At 46.1% G+C, this 22,721-nt stretch overlaps 5 protein-coding genes across 5 annotated transcripts; 2 read left to right on the top strand and 3 right to left on the bottom strand.

Annotated features, from left to right (window-relative positions):
* Positions 1-130: 130 nt before the first annotated feature.
* CCOS01_14824 (uncharacterized protein) lies at positions 131-358 on the top strand (the record flags this gene model as incomplete). The annotated part of the gene is made up of 1 exon (XM_060462967.1): positions 131-358. One exon carries the CDS (start codon positions 131-133, stop codon positions 356-358), a length of 228 nt encoding a protein of 75 aa, XP_060306798.1.
* Positions 359-6,472: 6,114 nt separating this feature from the next.
* On the top strand, positions 6,473-8,032 carry CCOS01_14825 (flavocytochrome c; the record flags this gene model as incomplete). The annotated part of the gene is made up of 1 exon (XM_060462968.1): positions 6,473-8,032. One exon carries the CDS (start codon positions 6,473-6,475, stop codon positions 8,030-8,032), a length of 1,560 nt encoding a protein of 519 aa, XP_060306799.1.
* Positions 8,033-8,430: 398 nt separating this feature from the next.
* Positions 8,431-9,838, bottom strand: CCOS01_14826 (subtilase; the record flags this gene model as incomplete). The annotated part of the gene is made up of 3 exons (XM_060462969.1): positions 8,431-8,697; positions 8,779-9,294; positions 9,356-9,838. 3 exons carry the CDS (start codon positions 9,836-9,838, stop codon positions 8,431-8,433), a joined length of 1,266 nt encoding a protein of 421 aa, XP_060306800.1.
* A 2,229-nt stretch (positions 9,839-12,067) lies between these two features.
* CCOS01_14827 (uncharacterized protein) lies at positions 12,068-13,266 on the bottom strand (the record flags this gene model as incomplete). The annotated part of the gene is made up of 4 exons (XM_060462970.1): positions 12,068-12,895; positions 12,949-13,017; positions 13,072-13,174; positions 13,232-13,266. The coding sequence occupies 4 exons, from the start codon at positions 13,264-13,266 to the stop codon at positions 12,068-12,070; spliced, it is 1,035 nt and encodes a 344-aa protein (XP_060306801.1).
* A 1,190-nt stretch (positions 13,267-14,456) lies between these two features.
* On the bottom strand, positions 14,457-16,422 carry CCOS01_14828 (uncharacterized protein; the record flags this gene model as incomplete). The annotated part of the gene is made up of 4 exons (XM_060462971.1): positions 14,457-15,576; positions 15,641-15,816; positions 15,870-16,333; positions 16,395-16,422. The coding sequence occupies 4 exons, from the start codon at positions 16,420-16,422 to the stop codon at positions 14,457-14,459; spliced, it is 1,788 nt and encodes a 595-aa protein (XP_060306802.1).
* Positions 16,423-22,721: the final 6,299 nt, after the last annotated feature.

Here is a 22,721-nt window from a genome sequence, read left to right on the forward strand (position 1 = left end):
GGGGGTGGGTGATGAAAGGCAAATCATTATTGCATAAGCGGCCTGGGCTTGCTGTTGTCGAGAGCCACCCCCAAAGCGCCTAGCCTCTGACGTTTGTCAAAGGACAGTTAATTAGCGACTGAAATACCATATGGCCGAAGTCTCGTTCATCCCGTTCCCAAAGACGTCGAGGGCCTCATCTGCAGAGTATAGCCCGACGTTTCTAGATGGCGCTGCTCGTTCCCTTTACCATGCTGTCCAGCAGCCCAACGCCGACGCAGACACGATGCGTGGGATGGCGGATACATCGCTGAGCAGCAGCAGGGCGACCGGCCAAGACCAGATTGAGCCCCAAAATGCAGGGAGGGCGTGGCGATAACACCTGATGTAACTATCACTGCAGCGGAATTGAGAGGTGCGTCTCCCGTCTGAACGTTTTCGGACTGGCGTTATGCTCTGCCCTGACGCCCGGCCTTCCACGAATTCCGTCCAGATTGTTCCCTCCTCGCGGTCGCGCTCTCATTGGGCAATACAGGAGGACGGCAAAAAAGGTCCCTTTGAGTTGTAACTTGTAGCGGCACATCGATATTACCGTGTGTCATGAATATGGTTGAACCAAATGGCCTAGCGGACCAAGGGTAGCACTTCGGCGGTGCTGGATGAAAAAATCATTCCTGCAACAGGGGACTGGCCAAATTACCGCCACGGCTCTTCCCCGTCTTGGCTACGGATCGTGGGCGGGCATAATCTGCCGGCAGTCGGTATGATATTAGTACTGGCCCGGTTGGCGATGCTGCGGCGGCTGCTGCTGGTGCTGGGCTTCTTGATAGCGTCCAAGAGAGGAGGTTTGACTTACACCAAAAGACTCTTCGGGGCTGATCAACTATAGTGATCTTGTTTGTCAATGGCGAATTTCGTCGAGATTGGAGGTTTCCACTCCCCCAGTTTGTAGTCTGTACGGTGGGAACACAGCACCACTGTTTCGGTCCTGCATCGCATCGCGCGTTTCAACCAATCCAGCTTTTTGGGCGAGATCTTTCTGCCTCTTGCCGGTCTTTGTCGCAATACATCTGTCATCTGGTCACATTCTGCCGGTCACTGTCCATATCAACCGTGCCCTAAAAGATGGGTGTTGCGGGGAATCTGGGGGTGGACTGGCAATATCCCAGCCTATTCGAGACACCCCAAGCCCCGTTGACTCCGGCTTCAGATGTTGACGCGGATACAATACCGGGACGAAGAGTTTCTCTAAGGCGTGTGTCAAGCGTCAATGCATTTCCTCTCTTTCTGTGTGGGAAACACTTCGAGGATGGCTTGAGAGCTCTTCTGTACCGCAATGCAGTCTACTCAGGTTCTGATTGTCCGTATGCTGAAAGCCTGCAAAGTCGAGCCAAGTTGATCTAAAGCGTCATCATGACCGTGCTGTATTGGAGTAGCCAGGTTGATCAACCCCAATAATGGCCTCCATCAGAAGCGCGCAGTCGACGGCCACATGGCGCTGGGCTGCGGGGAAAGCTTGGGCGATTGCTGCACACCCTTTGCCGTGGACTCGATCGACGAAAGGCCAAGTCCCATTGCTTCCGTGTATGTATGCATATACCGAGTCGAAATACACACCTTCTAGTGCGAATGGTCCGATGATGGCACCAGGCGCTGGACGAACCACGACATGTGTTCGGGCTCCCGCTGTAGTCTTTGGGGTCCTCCCTGCCCTGGACAACCATCATGCGTGTTGGCGTGCAATTGCCTTTTCCCCAGATCTGGTGGCTTCTAGCCTACTTCCCCAGACTGCGCCGGCATTGTACGTAGTTCGACTCCTCCTAGGAATTTGGAAGCAAGCCACGACGCGGGAGTTCTTGTCTCCATACACTGTTCTTACGTCCCTTCGTCCGGAACGTGGGCAGCCCCAGTTGATGTTTGACTGACAAGCGTCTATCCATTCTAGGACCTGTAACTTCGTACCTTGATCATGTCAGATGACGATTCAAAGTAGCTACTCCAGACAGACCTCGAAGTTTGGGTCGCTCTGAGGGCATTCGTGAATTCTGGGTATCGGACATACTGGACATCTTCGCTCCGAACCGGCACCGACAAACCAGAGCAAAGACATGGCAAGATGCCACAGTGGAAGTCACCTGTTCTGACGAATGCCGCGCCTGTCCGTGCCCTGTCATGCAACCCTTGACGTGGGATGCTCTGCGGTCTCTTCTCGCAGCGGTGACAGTGACACCACACTAGGGCGCTCATCACTGCCTTTTTCTACTGCCGGCTCCGGGGGATCATCAGTCCACTAACAAAATGTCACCTGAACAGATACCCATTGGCTCTCAATTCCCCGGCCAGCTGCAAATCGCTCTTCACTCCGCTGAGCCAGCTGGCAATCCAAAGATGGCATTGGGGCATACCGAGCCGTGCGAGCGACTCTGCTCTGGGGTTGCGTAGTGATAGCAGCAACTAGTAGTTGTTAGTGAGTGACGGACTGGGGAAATCGAGGAGATCCCGAGTAGTCAGCGGGAAGGAAGTCAACAGACGCCACGAATACGACCATCACAGTAGCGGAATAGTTTACAGCGCTCGTAGATTCCAAATGTCTGACGGGCGGCGTAGTCGAACACTGCAGCGTGAATCAAATACCCATGCACTTAGACCTTTGTTGCCTGGGAAGTCTGTCAAAAGATCGCGCAAAGGCCCACGCCTACTTCTTCGACCGCCCCCATGCCACGGACTGGACGAACGGCTGAGCCAGGCGGCGTACAACGACAGACTGGCGAGAATTCGTATACCGTCGTCTTTGTTCAATCTCTGGCCAGCACCTTGGCCCGAGCAAGCCGCCGTTCAACGGTAGCCGCGGATCGATCTTCGATGGCCAGCCCCTTGGTCCGTAATGCCAATGATTGAGGCTCGAGCAAAAGCCGAATGGATCAGGAGACGACAGACACATCAACCTATTCGAACTGCCAAGAAGGCGAGAAGCCAACGACGGTCACTCATTCTGTCTTTCGCAACCCCCTTTTTGCATGGCCAAGGCCACTCTCGCAGCGTTTCCGTCCAGGGCTTGTGCTGGAAATACCGCAAAGACGCCTCCTAAAAGGTCCATGGTGCGATGCCAAGGTTCATAGGGCTCCGTCAGCACGTTGTTCAGGACCCCGTCCCACAGCAGCCGCCTGCGGCGTGGCGTTCCAGGGCCGCGCTGTTGCACGAAGCCTAGGCTGTCCAGTGGCAGGGGAGAGCGAAGGCTGCTAAGCAACTTCCATTTCTCCGAGATGCGTCCTCCTTTGGAAAGAATCGTCCCACTTCGACGCGGCGTTGAGAGGTGGATTCCCAACCTTTTCGCTGCTGTTGAGGTGCAGCCCCCGTGCACTGGCCTGGCAGAAAGGGAATGATTTCAAGTCAAGCCTGGAGTCGAGCCGAGAAAGAATGGGATGGCAGACCGGAGTTTGACGTCGGGCCTCCTTTTCCGTCCGTCGGCTCGTTCGAATGCAAATGTCTGGGGTGATGTGCAGCCAAAGAAGCTAGGACAATCTGTCAGAGGTCTCCTCCTCGATAGGCACTTACTACATTTCCCAAAGCTAGATGCGTTTTGGGATCCTCGCCTACAAACTTCAAAGTTCAAACAGTTGCATTTAGCCGTTATTGCCTGCATGCCTAGGAGCGGAAGCCGATGCCAAGAAGGGAGGCGCCAACGATCACCACCGGATAACTCGGCAGCACCCAAAATTCAGGCTACCCATGCATGCCCGTGGCATCTCGACGACCAGTGTTGATTGTTTGGCAGGATGGTTGGAAGAGAATTGATAAGATTCCTTTTTGGGGTTGCTGACGGCGCGAATGCAACCCTCACGTCTCCAATTGACTCCCCGGCGAGGCGTCCGCCGTTTCTTCGTGTAGCTAAAGTGAAACAGATGCAATCTAGCACTCCGTCGTAGGTCGAATGAAAGGCGGCTCCTAATGATAATGCGAGGGGGAGTCGTGTTGATTTGGCACCGAGGTATTTCGGTCGATAGCCAGCCAGGAGGTCGGCCGCATTTGCTACGCTTCATGGTAGTATCGCTTGTAGGAGAAAATTCGGTGACAGGCTTGCAGGCAGCCCCCAGGACGCGCCAGATGATAGACGGGAAAATTGAAAAAGGTCGTTGCTTCGCAGTCAATTTCACCGAACGAGGCCCACCAGGCGCGTCCCAACCAACAAGGTATCCTGGTGTCATCTTCCATGCGTTTTGAATAATGAATTCGACAGCCCTCCCACACGAGTTTGACAAGGAAGGTTTTCCTATAGCAGAGTCAGCCACTATCACAGTATGCGTATATCTGCGAAGCAAAACGTTATCGCGAACTCCGTCGTCATTTTCAAAAAACATCGCCGACTAACATTGCTTACACGTCAAGGACAGGATTCGAACCTGCGCGACCGAAGCCACTGCCTAAGCTGAAACCAGAAAATCCGATAGCAGGGCAGCCCATTAACCACTCTGGCACCTTGACTGTTGTTGGATATTGATTCGGGGCGCTGGAGGGACCATGTTGTGCAGCGACACCTAGTGGAGATTGGCTAGCTCTCTGTCAACACGACAGGGGCATGCATCCTGCACAGCTGGGTGCCACAAAGCAGCGGCGAGAAGCAGAGCTGCTTCACGGAACTCATTGAAGAGGAAGTCTGACCATGACGAATGGTTACTACGGCTTGTAGCTCTCCTGTAGCAGTCAGTCCGCGACAGTAACCGGAGGAAGTGTGTGGCAATTGTGCCCGTTGCAATGCCGTCGCGGCGATCCCGTGTCAACTCTCGGCTGTCTCCAGTGTAGGGAACGCCGTGTCAGAGTAAGGCTCTGTGTGTTGATGGAAAGTACGCCGAAAGGTCTCCAGCTAATAAGCTGTCCAGTGTAATGAAGACAAACCATATGCAGTCGCTGCCGAAAAAGAGGACGTGAGTGTGTGTATCGACATTTACTAGAGTCGCAAGACACATACTCGAATTTTTCGCTGAGCAAGGCCACCCTGATGAGAATAGAGCAGTTGTAATTGGTGACTTTCGGGATATGTTTCTACCACATACGCCAACTCCGAACTGGCCGGGCTCGGACCCGGCAGCTGACTTTCTATTCGGCCATTACTTCGGTCATTTGGCGGTGTTCCTCGTAAGCCCGCCGAGCCAGTCCGGGGTTCTGTCAGTGTACCAGCAAGTGATCGGGCGACATTTGATGGCACAAAAAATCGTGTATCGACCTATTTTTGCCTTTTCTGCAATACGCCTCGCAATCGTGGAAATTGTCTGGCTCACCCAGAATGTCCATGTCGAAACGTGTGATGACTGGTCTTCATCATAGGGTGTTGGCTTTGGAATCGTGCCGTCCGGCACTCGCAGGGAATTTGACGCCTTCGACTTGCGAAGCAGCGCTGATGGCTGCGGGGCTTGTAGTTGCGTGCTCTTCCGCCATTCAGTTGGCAGATCCGTCCATGGATACTTAGGACCCCTTGGATCAAGTGATTCAGGTCGCTCGACTGTTCCAAGGGGCGGTCACGCTCTTGCATCTGGGCCCGGAAGATCTCGACGACGGAGCGCACCAGGCATCATGGCACATCCATCAGTCGGTCATGGTGACGTTGATTAATGATTTACCGTGGCCAGATGCGGAAAATTTGGTTATGAGAACTATCTGTGACATCGACAACCTCGGAGATCGTGAAGCCTCAAAAGAACAGCTTTAGAAGACGCGAGCGTCAAGTTGCTGAAATGACTGAGAAGCGTGGCTGCAACCACCAGGAGACATTATCATGTTGCCTGCATGTGGCTAGTAACAGTTAGCACTTCCTACATCAACCTACTACTAGAGATTCATTGCCACTTGCTTTGGCTGCACACTGGGCTCTGTGTCTATTTAATGTTCATCCCCAGCAGGCGTGATGAATTCGTGCCATGCGATCGCTGGTGCAGTAGAGGAACATCACTTGCCTCTTATCAAGTGGCCTCTGAGTCTCCTTGAGCGTGATCAAGATATGAGATGTCATGAATGTCTGACGGCAAGGCTGTCGTGACGTTGGACAATGGATGTTGGACGTTGGCGGGGGACATGGAAGATGGGAAGAAGCAGTCACGTGGCACTTCGGTGGTCCTGCAGTTTTTAGCATTTGAGGTTCTTCTTCCATAAGGTACCAAGGTACCTAGGTACTGATACAAGAAGCGGCACCTTCCCTAGGCGGTTTAAAAGTCACAAGAGAAGGAAAGAGAGAGAGAGAAGGGAAATGGAAAGAGCTGGGCTTACCGACCTTCACCGAAGGATACCCCGCCCATCCAGGTATCCTGACCTGTCTCACCGAGGCCCACCTCGAAGCTACCGAATCTGGCCACCTTCTCTCCAGACGACATCGTACGACTCAAAATCGTCTGACATGTCACCAATTACCCACAGTACTCCGGAGACATGCCTGGCACTTATCACTATATAGCTGCAATCTTACTCACTAGGCGGCCAGTGCTTTTCTCCCATTGAACCTGCAATGTTCATCCGTCCGATCCGCCGCTACATCATTGCTCTCGTCTTTGGCATATTCGCAGCTATCCTGGGCATGCTATACCACCGTCCCATCAGCAAGGCATTGAACATACTCTCACACACCGCACGATTCTCATCATTGGCTCATATGGCGCAGTCAACCCGCAAACCAGTCATTGTCGTCGGCTCCGGCCTAGCTGGTCTGTCCGCAGCACAGGAGGCGCTCAAGGCCGGTGTATCGGTCCGGATGCTCGACCGTGCCCCGAAGCCTGGCGGCAACAGCATTAAGGCATCGTCCGGCATCAACGGCGCCGGGACCCGCTTCCAGAAGGCTGCCGGTGTGGACAAGGATCACCTCTTTTACGACGACACTGTCCGTTCTGGTGGCAAGCGATTCGCCCAAGGTGAGGGTGTGGTTCAGCGCCCGAAGCTCGTCCAGCTCTTGACCGAGAGCTCTGCGGATGCTGTTACCTGGCTTGTCGATGAAATTGGTGTTGATTTGAGTGTTGTTGCCCCTCTCGGCGGACACTCCCTTGCTCGAACCCACCGAGGGGCCGGCAAAACCCCGCCAGGAGCAGCTATCGTGACAACTTTGCTCAAGAAGCTTGGGGAGAATCCCGAGTTCCAACTTACCAATTCTGCCGAGGTCACATCGCTCAGTGTCACCGATGGTGTTGTGAATGGTGTGCAATACGTACAAGACGGCGAGCAGCATGACTTGGATGGTGCCGTGGTGTTTGCCGTCGGTGGATTTGCCGGTGACGCTAACGGACTTCTCGCCAAGTACCGCCCGGACCTTGCAGGCATTCCATCAACGAACGATGCACGACCGGCTTCTCATGGTATCTTGGAAGCAGTGGGCGCAGAGTTTGTCGACATGGATAGCGTACAGGTACACCCGACCGGGTTCGTCGACCTCAAAGACCCCGAGGTCCGGTACAAGATTCTTGCTGCCGAGATGCTGCGCGGAGAGGGCGGCATTCTGCTATCGGACAAGGGCCAGAGATTTGTGAACGAGATGGAAACGAGGGAACAAGTCAGTAAAGCAATTATGAACCTCCCACCAAAAGAAAACGGTGACGTCAAGCAGTGGGACATCACCTTGCTCATGGACCCCGGTGCAATTGAGGTCTCTGAGGGTCATTTGGGTTTCTACTTGTGGAAGGGCCTGATGGAGAAGAAGAAGGTCAAGGACTTGAGTCCAGCTGTCATCGCCACGGTAGACGAGTACGCCGCGGCTGTTGCGTCAGGCACCGATTCGGCCTTTGGAAGACGGACATTTGGCCGATGGAGGCTTCCGGCTGGCGAGGCCAACCGCGAAGAGGAAGTATGCGTGGGCCGCGTCACGCCCATCACTCATTTCACGATGGGAGGCGCATCTTTCAACGAAAATGCCCAAGTGCTGAGGAAGGACAAGACAGCTGTCGATGGCCTGTGGGCTGCTGGAGAAATTACTGGCGGCATCCATGGCGACAACCGCCTGGGAGGTTCATCACTGCTCGAATGCGTGGTCTACGGAAGAATAGCAGGACAACAGGCCGCCAAGGCCGCGACAGGTTCATGATTTTATAGCCTTTCCCTAATGACGAATGAGTTTAGCCGCGGGAGAATTATTCAGCAAATGCTTTCAAAGTCATCCACTTCGACACATGCAAGTGATCGGTTCGTCAATTAGCACCTCATTCACCAAGTACCTAGAATGGTGGACTAGGCAAGTGCATGGGTTGTCTAATGGAGGCGGAGGCAATTCACACATGGTTCGTTGAAGAGGATGGTCTGTACAGATTCAAATTGAAATCTAATCTACATGATAGAATGTCATAGGCCGGGCCCTTCCCGAGAACCCAAAGCCGTGTCGTCGTTACGTCCGCCGCATCCCCAGTGCCACCGGTCCAGTCTGTACGGCTTTACGCCAGACTGAGGGAACTCCATCGCCGCTATTTCAGCTTCGTTTCCGTCCATCTAAGCACGAGGGGCGAACTTCCTGTTCAGCTGTCTGCCAACCACGGAACCGTCCGTGGCCTTGGCGGTGCCGTTTCCAGCAAAGCCGTTGTTGGCGAGCTTGTTGACAGTCTGGCGGGGCACTTGGCTGATGGCACCGTCAAGCGCCGTCTCGGCGATGTAGTTGCACAGCTGGACGGGATCCGAAGGCGCCGAGCCGAGGCCGAGGAGGTAGGCTGCGAGACCGGCGATGTGGGGGCTCGCCATGGACGTACCGGAGATTGTGTTCTACACATTCATGAGTCAGTCTGCTTTCCTCGGAGAGATCATCATAGATGGGAAACATCACGTGAAAAGGGGTAAGCTTACAGTCTTTCCACCGGGCCAGGTGCTCATAATGTTGGTGCCAGGCGCCAGGATATCAACAGAAGCTCCAAAGTTGGAGTACTCCGCCAAGGCGTCAGTCTTGGTCGTCGCCCCGACAGTACACACGCTCTCCTCGCTCGCGGGCGAAGATGTAGACGCGTCCGCCGCCTCGTTACCCGCAGCGACAGCCAAGAAGTGGCCCGCCTTCACAATCGCCGCAGCGGCCTGGTTCACGGCTGTTGAGGTCTGCCCGCCGAGCGACATGTTCACGACGACGCCCTTGGCGCAGCCCGTCTGGCCGGCGGCGTCGGTCGCGACAAAGTCCATACCGGCGATGACGCCCGAGTTGGTGCCCTCACCGTTAGAGTCGAGGACCTTCACGGCGAAGAGCTTGGTCTTCTTGGCGACGCCGTAGGTTGCGGAGCCGACTGTGCCGGCGACGTGGGTGCCGTGGCCCTGGCCGTCCGTGTCTGAGCTGTCGGCGAAGTTTGCGAGGAAGGTGGCGCGGCCTTCGAAGTCCTGTGAGGAGGTCAGCTTTGCAGGTCTCGCTTGTTGGGTATGAGGCTGGACGAAGACTCACTGGGTGCTCGATATCAATGCCGGTATCGACTATGTAAGCACAGGTGCCCTCTCCGGCGCTCTCATCGTAGCTATACGTAGTCGAACCCGGCGCTGTGCTGGACAATCTGGCAAGACCCCACGGCGCGCTCCTCTGCGTAGCCTTGATCGTCACGATGGCGTCCTGCTCGATAAAGTCGACGTCCGGGTCATTCTGGAGGCTCTCGAGTTCGGTCGCGTTCAGCGTAGACGCGAATCCGCGGAGGTAGGGGATGCTGCCACTCTCGCTACCGGCAAAGTTGTAGACGTGGTCGGCGTCAGCGGAGAAGGTCTTCATGACGCTTTGAAGAGCGCCGGTCTTGGCCTCATTCTTGAGGCGGACGATGTACTTGTCCGCCACGAGAGTTGCGCCCCGCGGCTTGATGAGGGGTGCGGGCTGAGCGCGGCGTGAGGGAGCCGCGACGGCGGCGAGGGGGAGGAGGGCGAGGATTGTTGCGGCGTGCATCGTGACGTTGGGTTTGGGTGTCAGTGAGGCGTTGAGATGAGCGAGTGAGTTGTATAGTGAGCGAGTGGATGGTGCCTAAACGAATGGCTGTGACCTGTGATATGATTGAGAAGCCTGGCTGAGTGTTGAAGGCGATGCTTGATGAACACGATATCCAAGGTGCAGCAGACCGACCGGTCTTATACCATCCTTCGTCCATCTGCATGATCCCATGGACCATGATCCAGCGCACTGCAGCAACGCTATCTGAGCTGGTTTACGAACTATTCCTTTTCCCTTCCGCAGTGACCGCATCGAGTGGCCATTCACCCTTCCAAGTCGGGCAGGTGGGCAGATCCGCAGTCGATGACAGCTCGAATCCAAGCCCTTCAAGCGAGCCGCATCCATGACCCGACGCTCTCGTTGGAAGAGACGCATCGTGGGCCCCCTGTAGCGGTTTGAATTAAAGGGACCCGCGGTGAGAAGTGCCGGGGACCAACCAGGAGGCCGCAGAGAGCCTCAAGTCGAGACGCAAGTTCACCGCCGGGGCCCAGGGGCGGGAAAACTGCTGGTGTACTAGACCGGACCAACAGGGCTGGTGAGCTGGTCGCTGTGATGCGTTGGTTACAATGTCGTGTTGGGCGCTGCGGACATGGGGTGTTGGGATGTCGATCCCCCTCTTCCGTCCAGGAACATCTTCTGCACCTCCTCGACACGGCAGTGGCTTTGCGGATCGGGCGAGGTAGCAGCTGCGCTAGAGACCCATGTTCCATTTTCGAGAACGAATCCTAAGGGCAACTTAAACGGGGAGGCAACAACAAGTCGCTATTATCAGGTTACGGCGATGGGGCATTGTTGATGATCGTACGGCCTTTATTCCCCCTTCTCCCCTTGATCTCGCAGCAGAACCGCCTAATGCTAAGTGTTAGCTGCGCTCACATGAGTGGTTGATTGGGTTATATCGCCTCAAAATTAAGCATGAGCTGCCACAACGCTGGCGGGTCTCTGGGACATGGGGGAGGGAACCAATCCCGGCCGGAGAATAGCTTCAATGACCTTTTACCAACAAGACTTGGAGAGGCGATCCCCAGGGGTCTTTGAGGCTCTGATTCGCCCTGCGCCAGACGCCGCCCAGAAACGACCCGACATGCGGATCTTCGTGTCTCACTTCTTTGTGTAGCCAACCAACGTTTCCTTTTCTCTCAAGTAAGAGATGGTGCGGGTTAGCGAGGGTCGTGCGGTTAAGTCTGCGGCGGGAAAAAGAAGCATAGCCTAGGGTGAGCTTTATCGGGCGGTGCCATGTAGGGACCAGGTCGTCACCTGATGCTTGTATAACGGCTAGGGTTTGTTGGGACGTCTACGGGTGGTGATTTGCGTAGCTTCGTCCGACCGTCGATGGGTCTGTCTTATTGCGAATCTTCCGTCATGTTACAGGTCTTCTTATCGGATGGTTGACGGGATCCAAGCGGATCCTCGCGAACCGTAGATTGGCATCACGTGGAAATTAGGTCGCGACCAATTGTATCGCCAAACTTCTGTTTGTTTCTCGATGAGATACTTGATAGACGTCTGCCAAGCAGAATCATGTCGCACTTGTCGATGGTGCGATTGTTCCCAGCAGAGGGGACTTTTGCTACGACGGGGATCTTGGTGAGAGATGGACCATCCAACCCACTTGATATTATCTCGATGCCATCCATCTCTGAGCTTTGGGTTCAGTCACATGGGTTTCTAGTTTGGACCTGCCAATCGTGGTAGTACTGAACGGTTCGGTACTGACTCGATGTTGCACGTACATACACAAGGCCAATACGATGCGGGTGGCCGTGATGCCCGGAGCCCGGAGCCGGCGAAGCATTGTCTCACGGTCGATACACCACAATTCAGATAGATTCATGTGAGACAAGATAAGAGGCCAAAGCAAGATCGAGCTGGTTGAGGCGACTTCCACTCTTCTTGCCGCTGTCATCCTACCCAACGTTCGGAGTACTTTAGAGCATTTCCGTCGAATTTCATGATCCTCCAAACTGTGCTCAGATTTCCTTCATAAGATCACCGGAAGCGTAGAAAGAATGGTTGATATTTCACGATTTGCCCAAAGTTGTCCAGGAGTTCTTTTCATTTTACTCTAAAGAATGACAACTACTGATCTAGAACGACAGACAGTTCCTGGAGCGGGTACAAGCATGCGCTCGATTGAGTGGAATCTCACATCGAAACGATACCTAAGATGTCTGTATTATGGCAACTTTAGGCCTTGACAGCAGACTGAAGCTTCAAGCGGCGGAAGCCACCGCGGCAAGAAACCTCATTCTGAAGCTCAATCATTCTCTTCTGGTCTCCAGTAGGGTCCGCTGAGTCCTCATCAAGAGTCCACTCGAGGAACTCGTTGGTGTAGTTGGGCTTGAAGCTCTCATCCAAGACACCAAGCCTCTTGCCGTATTTGGTAACCTTGGTCCAGTCGCGCTGAACATTCTTCAGATCGTGCGAGAAGTAGGCAAAGCTGCGCTCAAAGATCTTGCGGTTCAGGTCAGAGCCCATGACGGGCTTGAAGTCGACATACTCCTTCCAAGCCTGCTCCGGGTCCTCCAGCACGAAGTCCGTCGCCTTCTTGACGGCTTTCATGAACTTGCGCACCTTGTCCGGGTTCTCGGCGATGAAGGACTCGTTGCCGATGTACAGGATGGTGCAGAAGCAGCAGCATCCAAGCTCGGCGAGCTCGTCGATGCGAAGCATCTGCACGTCCGTCTTGGGACGGCCCTGAGCGGCGAGCCACTCCTCAAGCTCGACCATCTGGACGTTCTCCAGACCGATTCCGGCGTCAATGGTGCCCTCGATGATGGCCTTGGAGACGTTCATGCCGCAGCGCACGGCGGTGTACTCATCGGGTGTCATACCGTAGTGCGATGTCAGCTCATCGATCTGGATCTTGCCGAATTCGCCGACGTAGCCGATGCGCTTGCCCTTGAGGGAGCGGAAGTCGGTGGTGATGCCCGAGTCCTTGAGGTAGACGACGCCGGTGAAGGGCTCGTCGAGGAGACTGCCGATCGACAGGACGGGGAAGTCGCGAGCCTTGGCCTGAATATGGAATTAGTTTGGAATGTTACAGGACGCATGAGGACAAAGCATACGGCAAGGGTGTGGATCATGGCCTTGAAGCCGAGGTCGACTTTGCCGGTACCGATGATCTCGGTGACATCCTGCGATGTGATCAGCGGGCACTCTTTGAGGTATCCCGATCAGGAAATCCATACGCTGGGGTCGTTGGGCTCAAGAAGAGCGACCTTGATGCCTTCTTCTTTGAAGTATCCCTTGGCCTGAGCCAGATATAGCGGGGCGTGGTAGGGCGTAGCGTGCCTGACGACTTCGTCAACTCACATTCGTAACAGTCATCACGCGCAGGGCAATCCTAACCAGTTGGTGAGGAAAGTGATCTTATCAGTCGACATTTTGAGAGATCAAGCGTGATGCTGCACGGGTTAGTACACTCAAGTTCTCATCACTCGTGCATGGGGGCAGGGATTGCCAAAGAAGCATGTCCTTTCGCTGGTATTATCCAGATCAAGTTCACCGGTATTTCTCAGATCAACTCATTTCCTGGGCCCGAACCCACCCAAGTGCGCTTCTCGATCGATGAAAGATATCGAGAAGGATTTGGGTGCAGGACACAGTAGACGAGTTGAACACCCGGATGCGTTCTTCTCTTACTTTACCTCGATCTGTAGATGTTTCCATTGCGATAGATGCCATGGCTCTTTGACGCGAGCGTCGTACCAGGTCTTGGTTTGGTGTGTGATTATGGGTGGTTGATGATAGTGAGAATATCAATCGTGAGTATTTTGACGAAGACAAAATCACCAGACGGTGCAAAATGCGGGAGACATGAGGGTGATATATCGCTCGTCGGGAGGGGTAAGTTCCTGATCGCTTAGACCTTTGCATAATCCCCTCACTTGGCCGAAGCTAATTATGCATTTCGGCCTGGCATCCGGTTGCCGGACTAGTCGAACTGCGTCATTCTTCATTCATCGTGAGTGACTTTGAGCTGGCGCCGAAAAACGTGTGCTCGTGAATTAAAATGGATCGTGATGCAGAAACAGTGGCCTGATCCTACGTCTGCCCAATCATTATTTGGCCATTCCATTCAAGTGACGATCCTCTTGGTACCAGAATGTATCACAAAAGTGGTCTCGTAGGCTCAATTTTGCCCCAAGAAATCAAACGGACCTGACCACGGAGCCGCAATTCGTCAGAGGATTTCCCAACAGGATCACTCGCTCGAATCCTTTAATAGGGTGTGCTGAATAGCTACCCACAAAACATGCTTTGGATACGTAATAGAACATGAGCAAAATGTCTCATTCTCGGGGTTGCTCCGCGCATCCGTGTCTGCCACCGTGGGCGCCGGGTTACTCCGGGATGGGAATGGAATAGATCCTTCAAGACCTCCGGTCCCGCACCGAGCCGGCTTAGGCCGATGTTGGCCGTGCTTTGACTGTGTTGCACAATAGTGCCGATGACAGTGCATACGTTGCATAAATCTGGATAATTCAGAGCAGCGGGCTGACGAACTGGTGACAATAATGAGTTGACCCCACGTTGATTACTATCAAAGCACAAGCATCCATCACTTCGCCGGTCACTTCGTCGGCGTTGACGGCGCAGTAGACTCACGGCCCGTCCCTGGCCGCTGTTGGCTCATCTCAATCATCCCAGAGTCACTTGTCGCATGATATCGCCGCTCCTCCATATGCAGGTCGTACAGCCCTCCTTCCTTGGACACCAGAGTATCGCGATAGATCCATAATGACTTATAACGCGGCTCACCAGTGAACCCTTTCTCGCTGGGCGCGCTCGTCGTCCGATCCCGAATCGCCATCGTCCTCATCACCTGTGCCATTTCAACCGCACCACCATCGGGCACCACGACCCGGTTGGCCACCAATGCAGCCACAATGCCGAGAAGAAGCTGAAGTGAGGCCGTAAGGATCAAAATCAGGTTGATCATCCCCCAGTGTGAGACGTTGAGCTTCGTGCCCTTCATAGGCATGGTCCCCTCGATAACAAGATTCGTATTACTGTCAGCGCTGATTGCGACCACCCCGATAGCAAACCGCGATAGCATTGCCTCCATATCCGAGGTTGTCCCATTCATAGGTGTGCCAAACACCGACTCGGACGGATACATCTGATACTGAAAATTGGTATCATTGACGAAAGACGAGGCAGCGTATCCTTGTAGAGCGATGCCGGCTGAGGCCAAAGACGTGAGGTTGGCGCCGATCTGGTGCTCGGCACGGGTGGCGTTCGCGACTTGACCGATTGTCACATTGCAGCTGTAGTACCAAGGTGAGGTATCCGATGCCTCGAATGCCATGACCATGGAGCATCCTGTCCCGCAGTCGAACTGGCTGTAGGTCATGAAGGTCGTCTGGTCGGTTCCGCCTCTGTTCGGGATGAAGATATCCCAGGATCGGTTGTTTTCGAGTACTACCGTCACGTTGGTAGTCGTGCCGTTGCCGCCGCCTATGACGGGCCAGGCTGTGCATTTCGCCGTGGAGTTGACGCTCCGGTCTGTTGCGACGGTGACTGGGTTGGCGTCAGGATCCTTGATGGAGGCTGTGGAGGTTTCGTAAAAGACATATTTGCACACCGTATCTGTGCAGAACATCAGGGGATCACTCGGGACGTGGATCGCTCTGGCTAATGGGGCAGCTGATATTTCCGCTGTGTCGTAAGCTAGAGAAATGGTTCCGTAGCTTGGAAATTGTCAGCTGTCAGCTCGTAGATATGGAGGATCGTGGGACTCTAAACAAGACCGACCTGTTCGCTGTGTACTGTAGAGCACCTAGAGCTTGAGTCTTGGACTTGACGACCTTCTCAGTTTCGATGGACGCCATGTTGGCGATAGACACATTGCCTGGTACCAATAGAGCCCGCTTATCGGCTGTATCTGTCGAGTAACAGAGGCCGATTGCTGCGAGACCTACTTGAGAGCCCTTGACGATCCGGTTAGTGACATCGCTCCATAAGAGGCCTCAAACTCCCTTACGATTGTCAAGATGAGCCATCCGACAGCAGCAAGATGGATCGACCACCTTTTTGACCTCGCTGCCAATGCAATGGTGTGCTTTAGGTTGTCGGCCTGCAAGATCAATTCCACCTTTCTCTTCGACCTGTACCGACGGCTCAGGATCCACCATCTCAGCTCGGCCACCATGTGGTTGAGACTACTCGCCACTGCGAGACCCAGCGCAATCGAGAGACCGGTGATGAGGGCGTTGTACTGTCGCTTCGTTGTTTGTGTCATGACAGTCTTGTTGGAGTAGGTCCATATGACGACGTAGATGGAAATAATAATAACCATCGTGATTGCCCATCGTGACAGAACCTTCCCTAGTACCTTCATCTTCGACTGTCGGCTTGCGGGCAGGCCGCGGAAGTGACCATTGTCGGCATCGTTGCGGAGAATCGAGGCGTTTTCCAGTTCATCCTGGGCTGTCAAAGTTGGCAGTGCTGGAAGCCATTCACGTTAGCGACCGGTCTCCATATGGCGACGGGACCCTCGATGACATACTTTGCGCTCTTCTGAATGGGTAAGGCATCGTGTGAGCCGTCTAGAGGACTGGCCTCCCAATGGTTGAAGCGGTATGCACGTGCACGTGAGCGATTGCCTATGAAGGCATCTGCGGTAATCGACAATGTCCACAAGACACCTCGAACGAGAAATGCAAGGTTAATGTCACGAAGGATACCGTAGGGAATGACATCTTTAAAGCTCTCCCGTGTGGATGTGGATACAACCCCAAGATGGAGACCAAGTCCAGCCCACTTAGCCTGGCTTCTAAATTCCTGAACGTCAAACAACAGGCCTGTTGCCGGCCGGTTGCATCGACCGGGGCAATGCCGTTCGTCGAGAACGCGCCCCCACAGGGCACGCCGAGTCCTCTCCAAGAGGCCGTGGTATTCAAGGGAAATTTCGAACACGCAAACTGAGACATGCAAGATCTTGATGGGCGGTATAAGACCCCAAGAAATAGCCACCTTTACGATACGTTTCTACAACAATAAATTCTGTTGAAGAAGTCATTGTCTAAAACTTGAAGAAAGCAACAACGCCTCCAGCGACGATGCGCCAAAAATATCAAGGACTCGGCAGAACCCGCGACAGTGGTCCACCACAGCCGCGATTGATGATTCATGCGCGTCAGGGGTTCCAGGGCTGAGAGTCAGGCCGACAGCCCTGCCAGCTCGAAAACGGACAGCCCGAGATGACATCTTTGCTCTTCTAGGAGGCAAGAAACTAGGGGCCTTTCGCGTGGATCCGAATACCTAATGGGGCCTAAGCTGAGGTCTTGATCCTAGCGATTGTCCGATGAGTCTAAAGTCTAAACTCTCCTGAAGCGGACCCGCGCAAGCCGCCGTCCGCAGTTCATAGGTTACCGGCCCCAGAAATCTTTTTCCAGCACGCAAGTCTGAGTTTCTAGGCCTGGAGAATGCTCCAAGCTTTCGTAATCTTAACCGACTCTCGAACATTCCTCTGGATTTGGAACACCGGCCGACGCGTTCCAATGCCAGTGATGTGTCTTGCTGTTCAAAACACGTACTCACTCAGCCGCTGAGTAGAAAAAGCAGAGCTGTCGTCCCTGATGCGCCATTCAAGAGTCTGGCGTGAGTGACGCGGACACTGCAGCAACCAAGAGCGATTGAGCCGAACCAACAAAGGCCACCTACCGGAACACCGCCAAAACGCTCAGCCGCTGGGATTTGTTACAAGTACGGAGTACTCCGTAGACGTTGACAGATTGACATGGTTCTGTCGAGTGATTCGATAAACTAATAATAACCCCCCCTAGTTAAGGTAAGAGTCCCGTATATAGTAGTAGGTACTTAGTTATTAGTGGATCCCTAGGTAAATTTTTAGCTAATTAGGGGCTAAAAATATTTTACTATATAATTACTTTACTACTAGTTTAAATATTACGAGTTTTATATAATAAGGGAATATACTACTTTACGCTTTACTAAATTATTTTAGAAATATTTCTTAATTATATCTCTTCTTAATTATATTAAAATTCGCTTATTATAACCGATTCTATAGAATTATTCTTATAAAACTTATTTATTATATATAATAATAATATTATCTTAATACTCTTACCTTAGTAAAGCGAATTAAATCCGTTATAAAATATTTAAAAAAATTTAAATTATGATAGTATATTTACTTTATATCTTAATTTTTATAAATATTAAGCTCCTATTTATAAAAAGTTAATTAAATAAATAAGTATTATATATATATTAAACTTCTATATTAAATATTAATATTATACCTAGGTTATAAATAATAATTCCGATAATTATATTATCATTTCTAATAGCTTAAATATCCGTACTAAAACTTAAAATAACCGAGGTATTATTATAATATAATAGCTTTAATATATAGCTAGTATACCTAAGTTTCCTCTAACTATTAATAATAGAGTTACGCTTATTATCTTAACTAAAACCTTATTTATAAAAGAAATCGAGCGGCTATAGGACATAGTATATTTAACTTTTTATTTCTTAACATTAAGAATTATTAAAAAATAGTAAATTTAATATAATACCCGACGAGGTATTACTAATTTTCTAATAACTAGTATTATTCTAAGAGATATATTTATAACATAATACTATTATACCTATTAAAGTGGCAAAGCCTATTTATATATACCCTATAACGACTTTTATTACATAATTATTTTAAAGGACCTCGTTAAGAAGTATAATATACTACGAGATAAAGTTAAAATATTTAATATTATAAAAAAGATTATTAGGTAAGTCCGGTTATCTAAAAAAATTTTTAAAAATATTTTAGAAACGTTTTAAGAATATTTCTAATCCTTTTTTTTTTTTAAATAAAGTACTATTTATACTATATACGCTAGATTTAAGAAAGGTATTATATATTAAAAATAGAATACGATATACTTTTTTAAACTAAAGAAAATATAATATAATATAAGTATAAAATTACTTAATAAGATAATATAAATAATTTATAAAAGATTTAATAAGAGCTTATTAGTTTTTAGTAATAGATCTTATTATACCGAAATTCGTATCTTTTATAAAGACTTATAAATTACTACTTTTATCTAATTTTATTAGATTAAAAATATTATATATAATATATTAAAGTAGCTATAAATAAAATAGATACGTAATTTATAGAGAAAAGGGGTTAAGAATACTATATATTTATATCGAATTATTAAAAACGTCCTACTTATAATAAGCTTATTAAATATTTTATTAAAGGATAAGGCTAAGTTATTATTAACTAAATAAAACTCATTTTAGACTACTACCTAAACTTAAAATAGTAAAGTATTTTATTAAATATTAATACTTTATTTTAAAAGATATTAAAATAATACTATTTATTATCTTAACGTCTTATAGTAAATATAACTATCCTCTATTACTACTAGATAAAACTCTAAAAGCTATTATTTAAAATATTTTTTAAGTTCTCTAAAAAATTAATAAACTAGGTACAAGTCTAAACGTATTTTTTTAATCTCCTTAATTTTAAGAATTCCTAGCTAAGAATAAGGGGCGAATAATTATAAATATTTATTAAAACCTTATAAAAATAGACTTTTTATAATATATTATTTATAAATAATAAGTTCTTCTATTTCTTAAGAGAAGTTAGACCTTAGCTCTTATATTATAGTAGCAAAGAGAAGTAAATAAGTAAACATACGTAAATTTCTTTATAAATATAAAAAAATAGCTATTCTAATATTATAATAAGTATATAATATATTTAGTATACGTACTAATTTAATATTAACTATATAGTTATTTACTTTTTTTAAAAATAAGTAGAATAATAAAAGTTCGATAATATAAAGTCGTTTATAATTAATATAAACTATAAATATATAAAGGGTATAGGTTAGCGAGAAATTATTTAAGGTTAGTATAGCTAGAATAGCAAAAAAGGTATATTATAACTCTAAAAATATTTTTAAAATATTTCTTAACCTTTATTTTAAAATTACTAATATATTACTTATAAAGCTTTACTTTTTATATAGGTCTATATAAATACTAAAATTATAAATATATATTACTATATATTTCGAGCTATATTTAATATCTTAGAGCGAAAGTATTAAGTTTAGGTTTAATAAAAATATGTTTATAGAACCGGCCTTTTTAAAGTTACCTTAGACTAAGTAGATATAGTAATTAAGGGCTTAGGTAAATATTTTATTAAAAAGTTTAACCCTTAGTAAATATAGCTTACGTAGGTCTAAAACTATATACGCCTATATTACGTATGTTTTAAAAGAGGTATTAAAAAACTCCTAGGTAAAAATTATTCTCGTAATATAAACTCTACTTATAATATATTAATATTTTTCTTAAAATATTAAACGGCGCCTAACTATAACGAGCTATATAATATAATTTATTATAAATATTATATCTTATTATATATAGCTTATAACAAAAACATTTTAAAAACATTTTAAAAAGGGAAAACGTTTCTAAAATATTTCTAAAATATTTCTTATTAATACCTCGCCCGATTAATAATAACTTATTATTTTATAAAAAACTTTTTATAGTATACTAACTAAGTAAAGTATAAACGAGAACTATATATTATAACCGGGTTCTATAATAAAATAACTAAGGTTTTTTTAAAAAACTAGCTTTTAATACTTAATAGTATAAATATAGTTAAGATCCTTTACTTAGTTTTATATATTTAGACTAGCTAGTATCTCCCTCTACTTATTATAATTAATAAGTACGTATTAATAATTAGTTATTATAAATATTAACTAACTTTAATAATACTTATAACTAAGATTAGAATCTAATATTATAGGATTTCGTAACGCGTTATAAGCATATTATAACTTTATATTAAAATATTAGTATTATAGGCCGTTTTTAATATTTAATATAACGTTAGAGTATATCTAAAATGCGCTTTAATAGATACTTATTAACTATTAAACTAAAAAAAAAGGTAAGAAATCGGGCTAAGAGTTTATAAACTAATACTAGAGAAATATTTTATACTTAATAAAAAACTCGTAAGGATTTAGTTATTAGTTAATAAAGTAATTCTTAAAGTAAGAACTTTAATAGTTTTAGTTTTAATAATTATAATAATCTTAATAATACTCAGTCTTAATGCGGAGTAAGTATTTTATTTTTTAAAATACCTTTTTTACTAAATAGAAATTAAAACCCCCCGAGTTCCCTAGTACTTTATAGTAGTTTATAAAAATAAGCTACTTAATCATAAACGTAAATAAGCGTAAATTATCTTATATTTAAAAAATAATAATTAAGGATTAATAAGATTTAAGAAGATAAAAAACAAAAAGAATAGGAGTTTAAGCTTAAATAAGAACGTAAAAAGCACAAGTTTTTAATAAACTAGGCCCGTAAAGAGTAGGAGTTTATTATAAAATAAGATTACTTAAATAGGGTAATAAAAATAAAAATAGTACTTAATTAACGAAAATAAAAATAAAAAATAAGCTAGTAAAAAAAAAAGCTCTTAAAATATTTTTATATTTATTTCTTTTTTAACTTTATTCTTATTACTTATTTAAGTAATTTAAAATATTTTTTTTATAATATTAATATAAAGTATAAATTAATATTTATAATATTTTATTAAATTATAAATAAGAATATTTTATAAGTTTTTTTAAATATTAATTATAAAACAATTATTCTCTTAATAAAGTAATTTACTAAAGCCGTATTATATATTATATATTAAAAAAAGCTAAGTATATTACGCTCTATACTTAGTTATTAATTAAAATAACTCTTAACTTTTTATTATATATTTAAAAAGCGAGTTATATTTATTTTAATATATATAAAACCTCTTAGTATTAGTTTATATAGATAGCTAAATTTTATATTATATACTCCTTTTTACTAAAAGTTAAAGGACCCCTTATATATTTTTTTATATTTATAATATAGCTTATATTAAAAGGATTTTTAGTTCTATAAAATATATTTTTAAGTTAATATTAATATATTAAATTTTAAGGTTTATATTAGCCTAGTTATTTATAGCGTTTATATTATTATTTCACTAGGTTTTATATTATAAAAAAGTATTATATTACTTTTGAAATATATTTATATCAATTATATTATTTAAAATATTAAAAAAACTTAAGAATTTATTAATCCCTAGAGGGGAGAACTTATTAAAAAGTATTTTTAAAAAGTCTTAGTTTATTAGTTATTAATTATATATTAAAAAGTTCTTAGTAAATAGTAGTTTATATATTAATAAATTTATTCAATATATTTATTTAATTTAAATAAAAAGTAGCTTTAAGTAATTATAATTAGCTTTTACTAAATTTTTATAAAATATTCTAAGTCTTTATTTTTTTACTTTTTTTATACTTAAGTTATATTATTAAGCCTCGAAATCTAACTTATAATATTTATTTATAATAGCTTTTATAATTAAAATTAGAGACGTTTTTTAAAGTTAATTTTAAAATAATACCCTTATTAAAAAGCTTTTTTTTTATAAAAATAATTATTAATTAATTACGGCCTTTTATTATTATTTAGCTAATTATTATTATTTCTTTTTTTAAAAAGTAACTACTTTAGTATTAGTTAGTTTTATAAAATTAATAATTTTAAAAAATAATATAACTTTATTATCAAGCTCTTAATTAGTATATTATAAAATACGTAACTTTTTATAAATAATTATTTTAATATAGAGCTTATATTATATTTTATTTATTATTTCCCTAAAAAAATAACGAAAACCTAGCGGACTACCTTTTTATAACTTTTTTTAAAATATAACCCCTCTTTTGTT

Source organism: Colletotrichum costaricense (assembly GCF_030867565.1).
Source record: "Colletotrichum costaricense strain IMI 309622 chromosome Unknown Scaffold_21.1, whole genome shotgun sequence".
Taxonomy (NCBI): domain Eukaryota; kingdom Fungi; phylum Ascomycota; class Sordariomycetes; order Glomerellales; family Glomerellaceae; genus Colletotrichum; species Colletotrichum costaricense.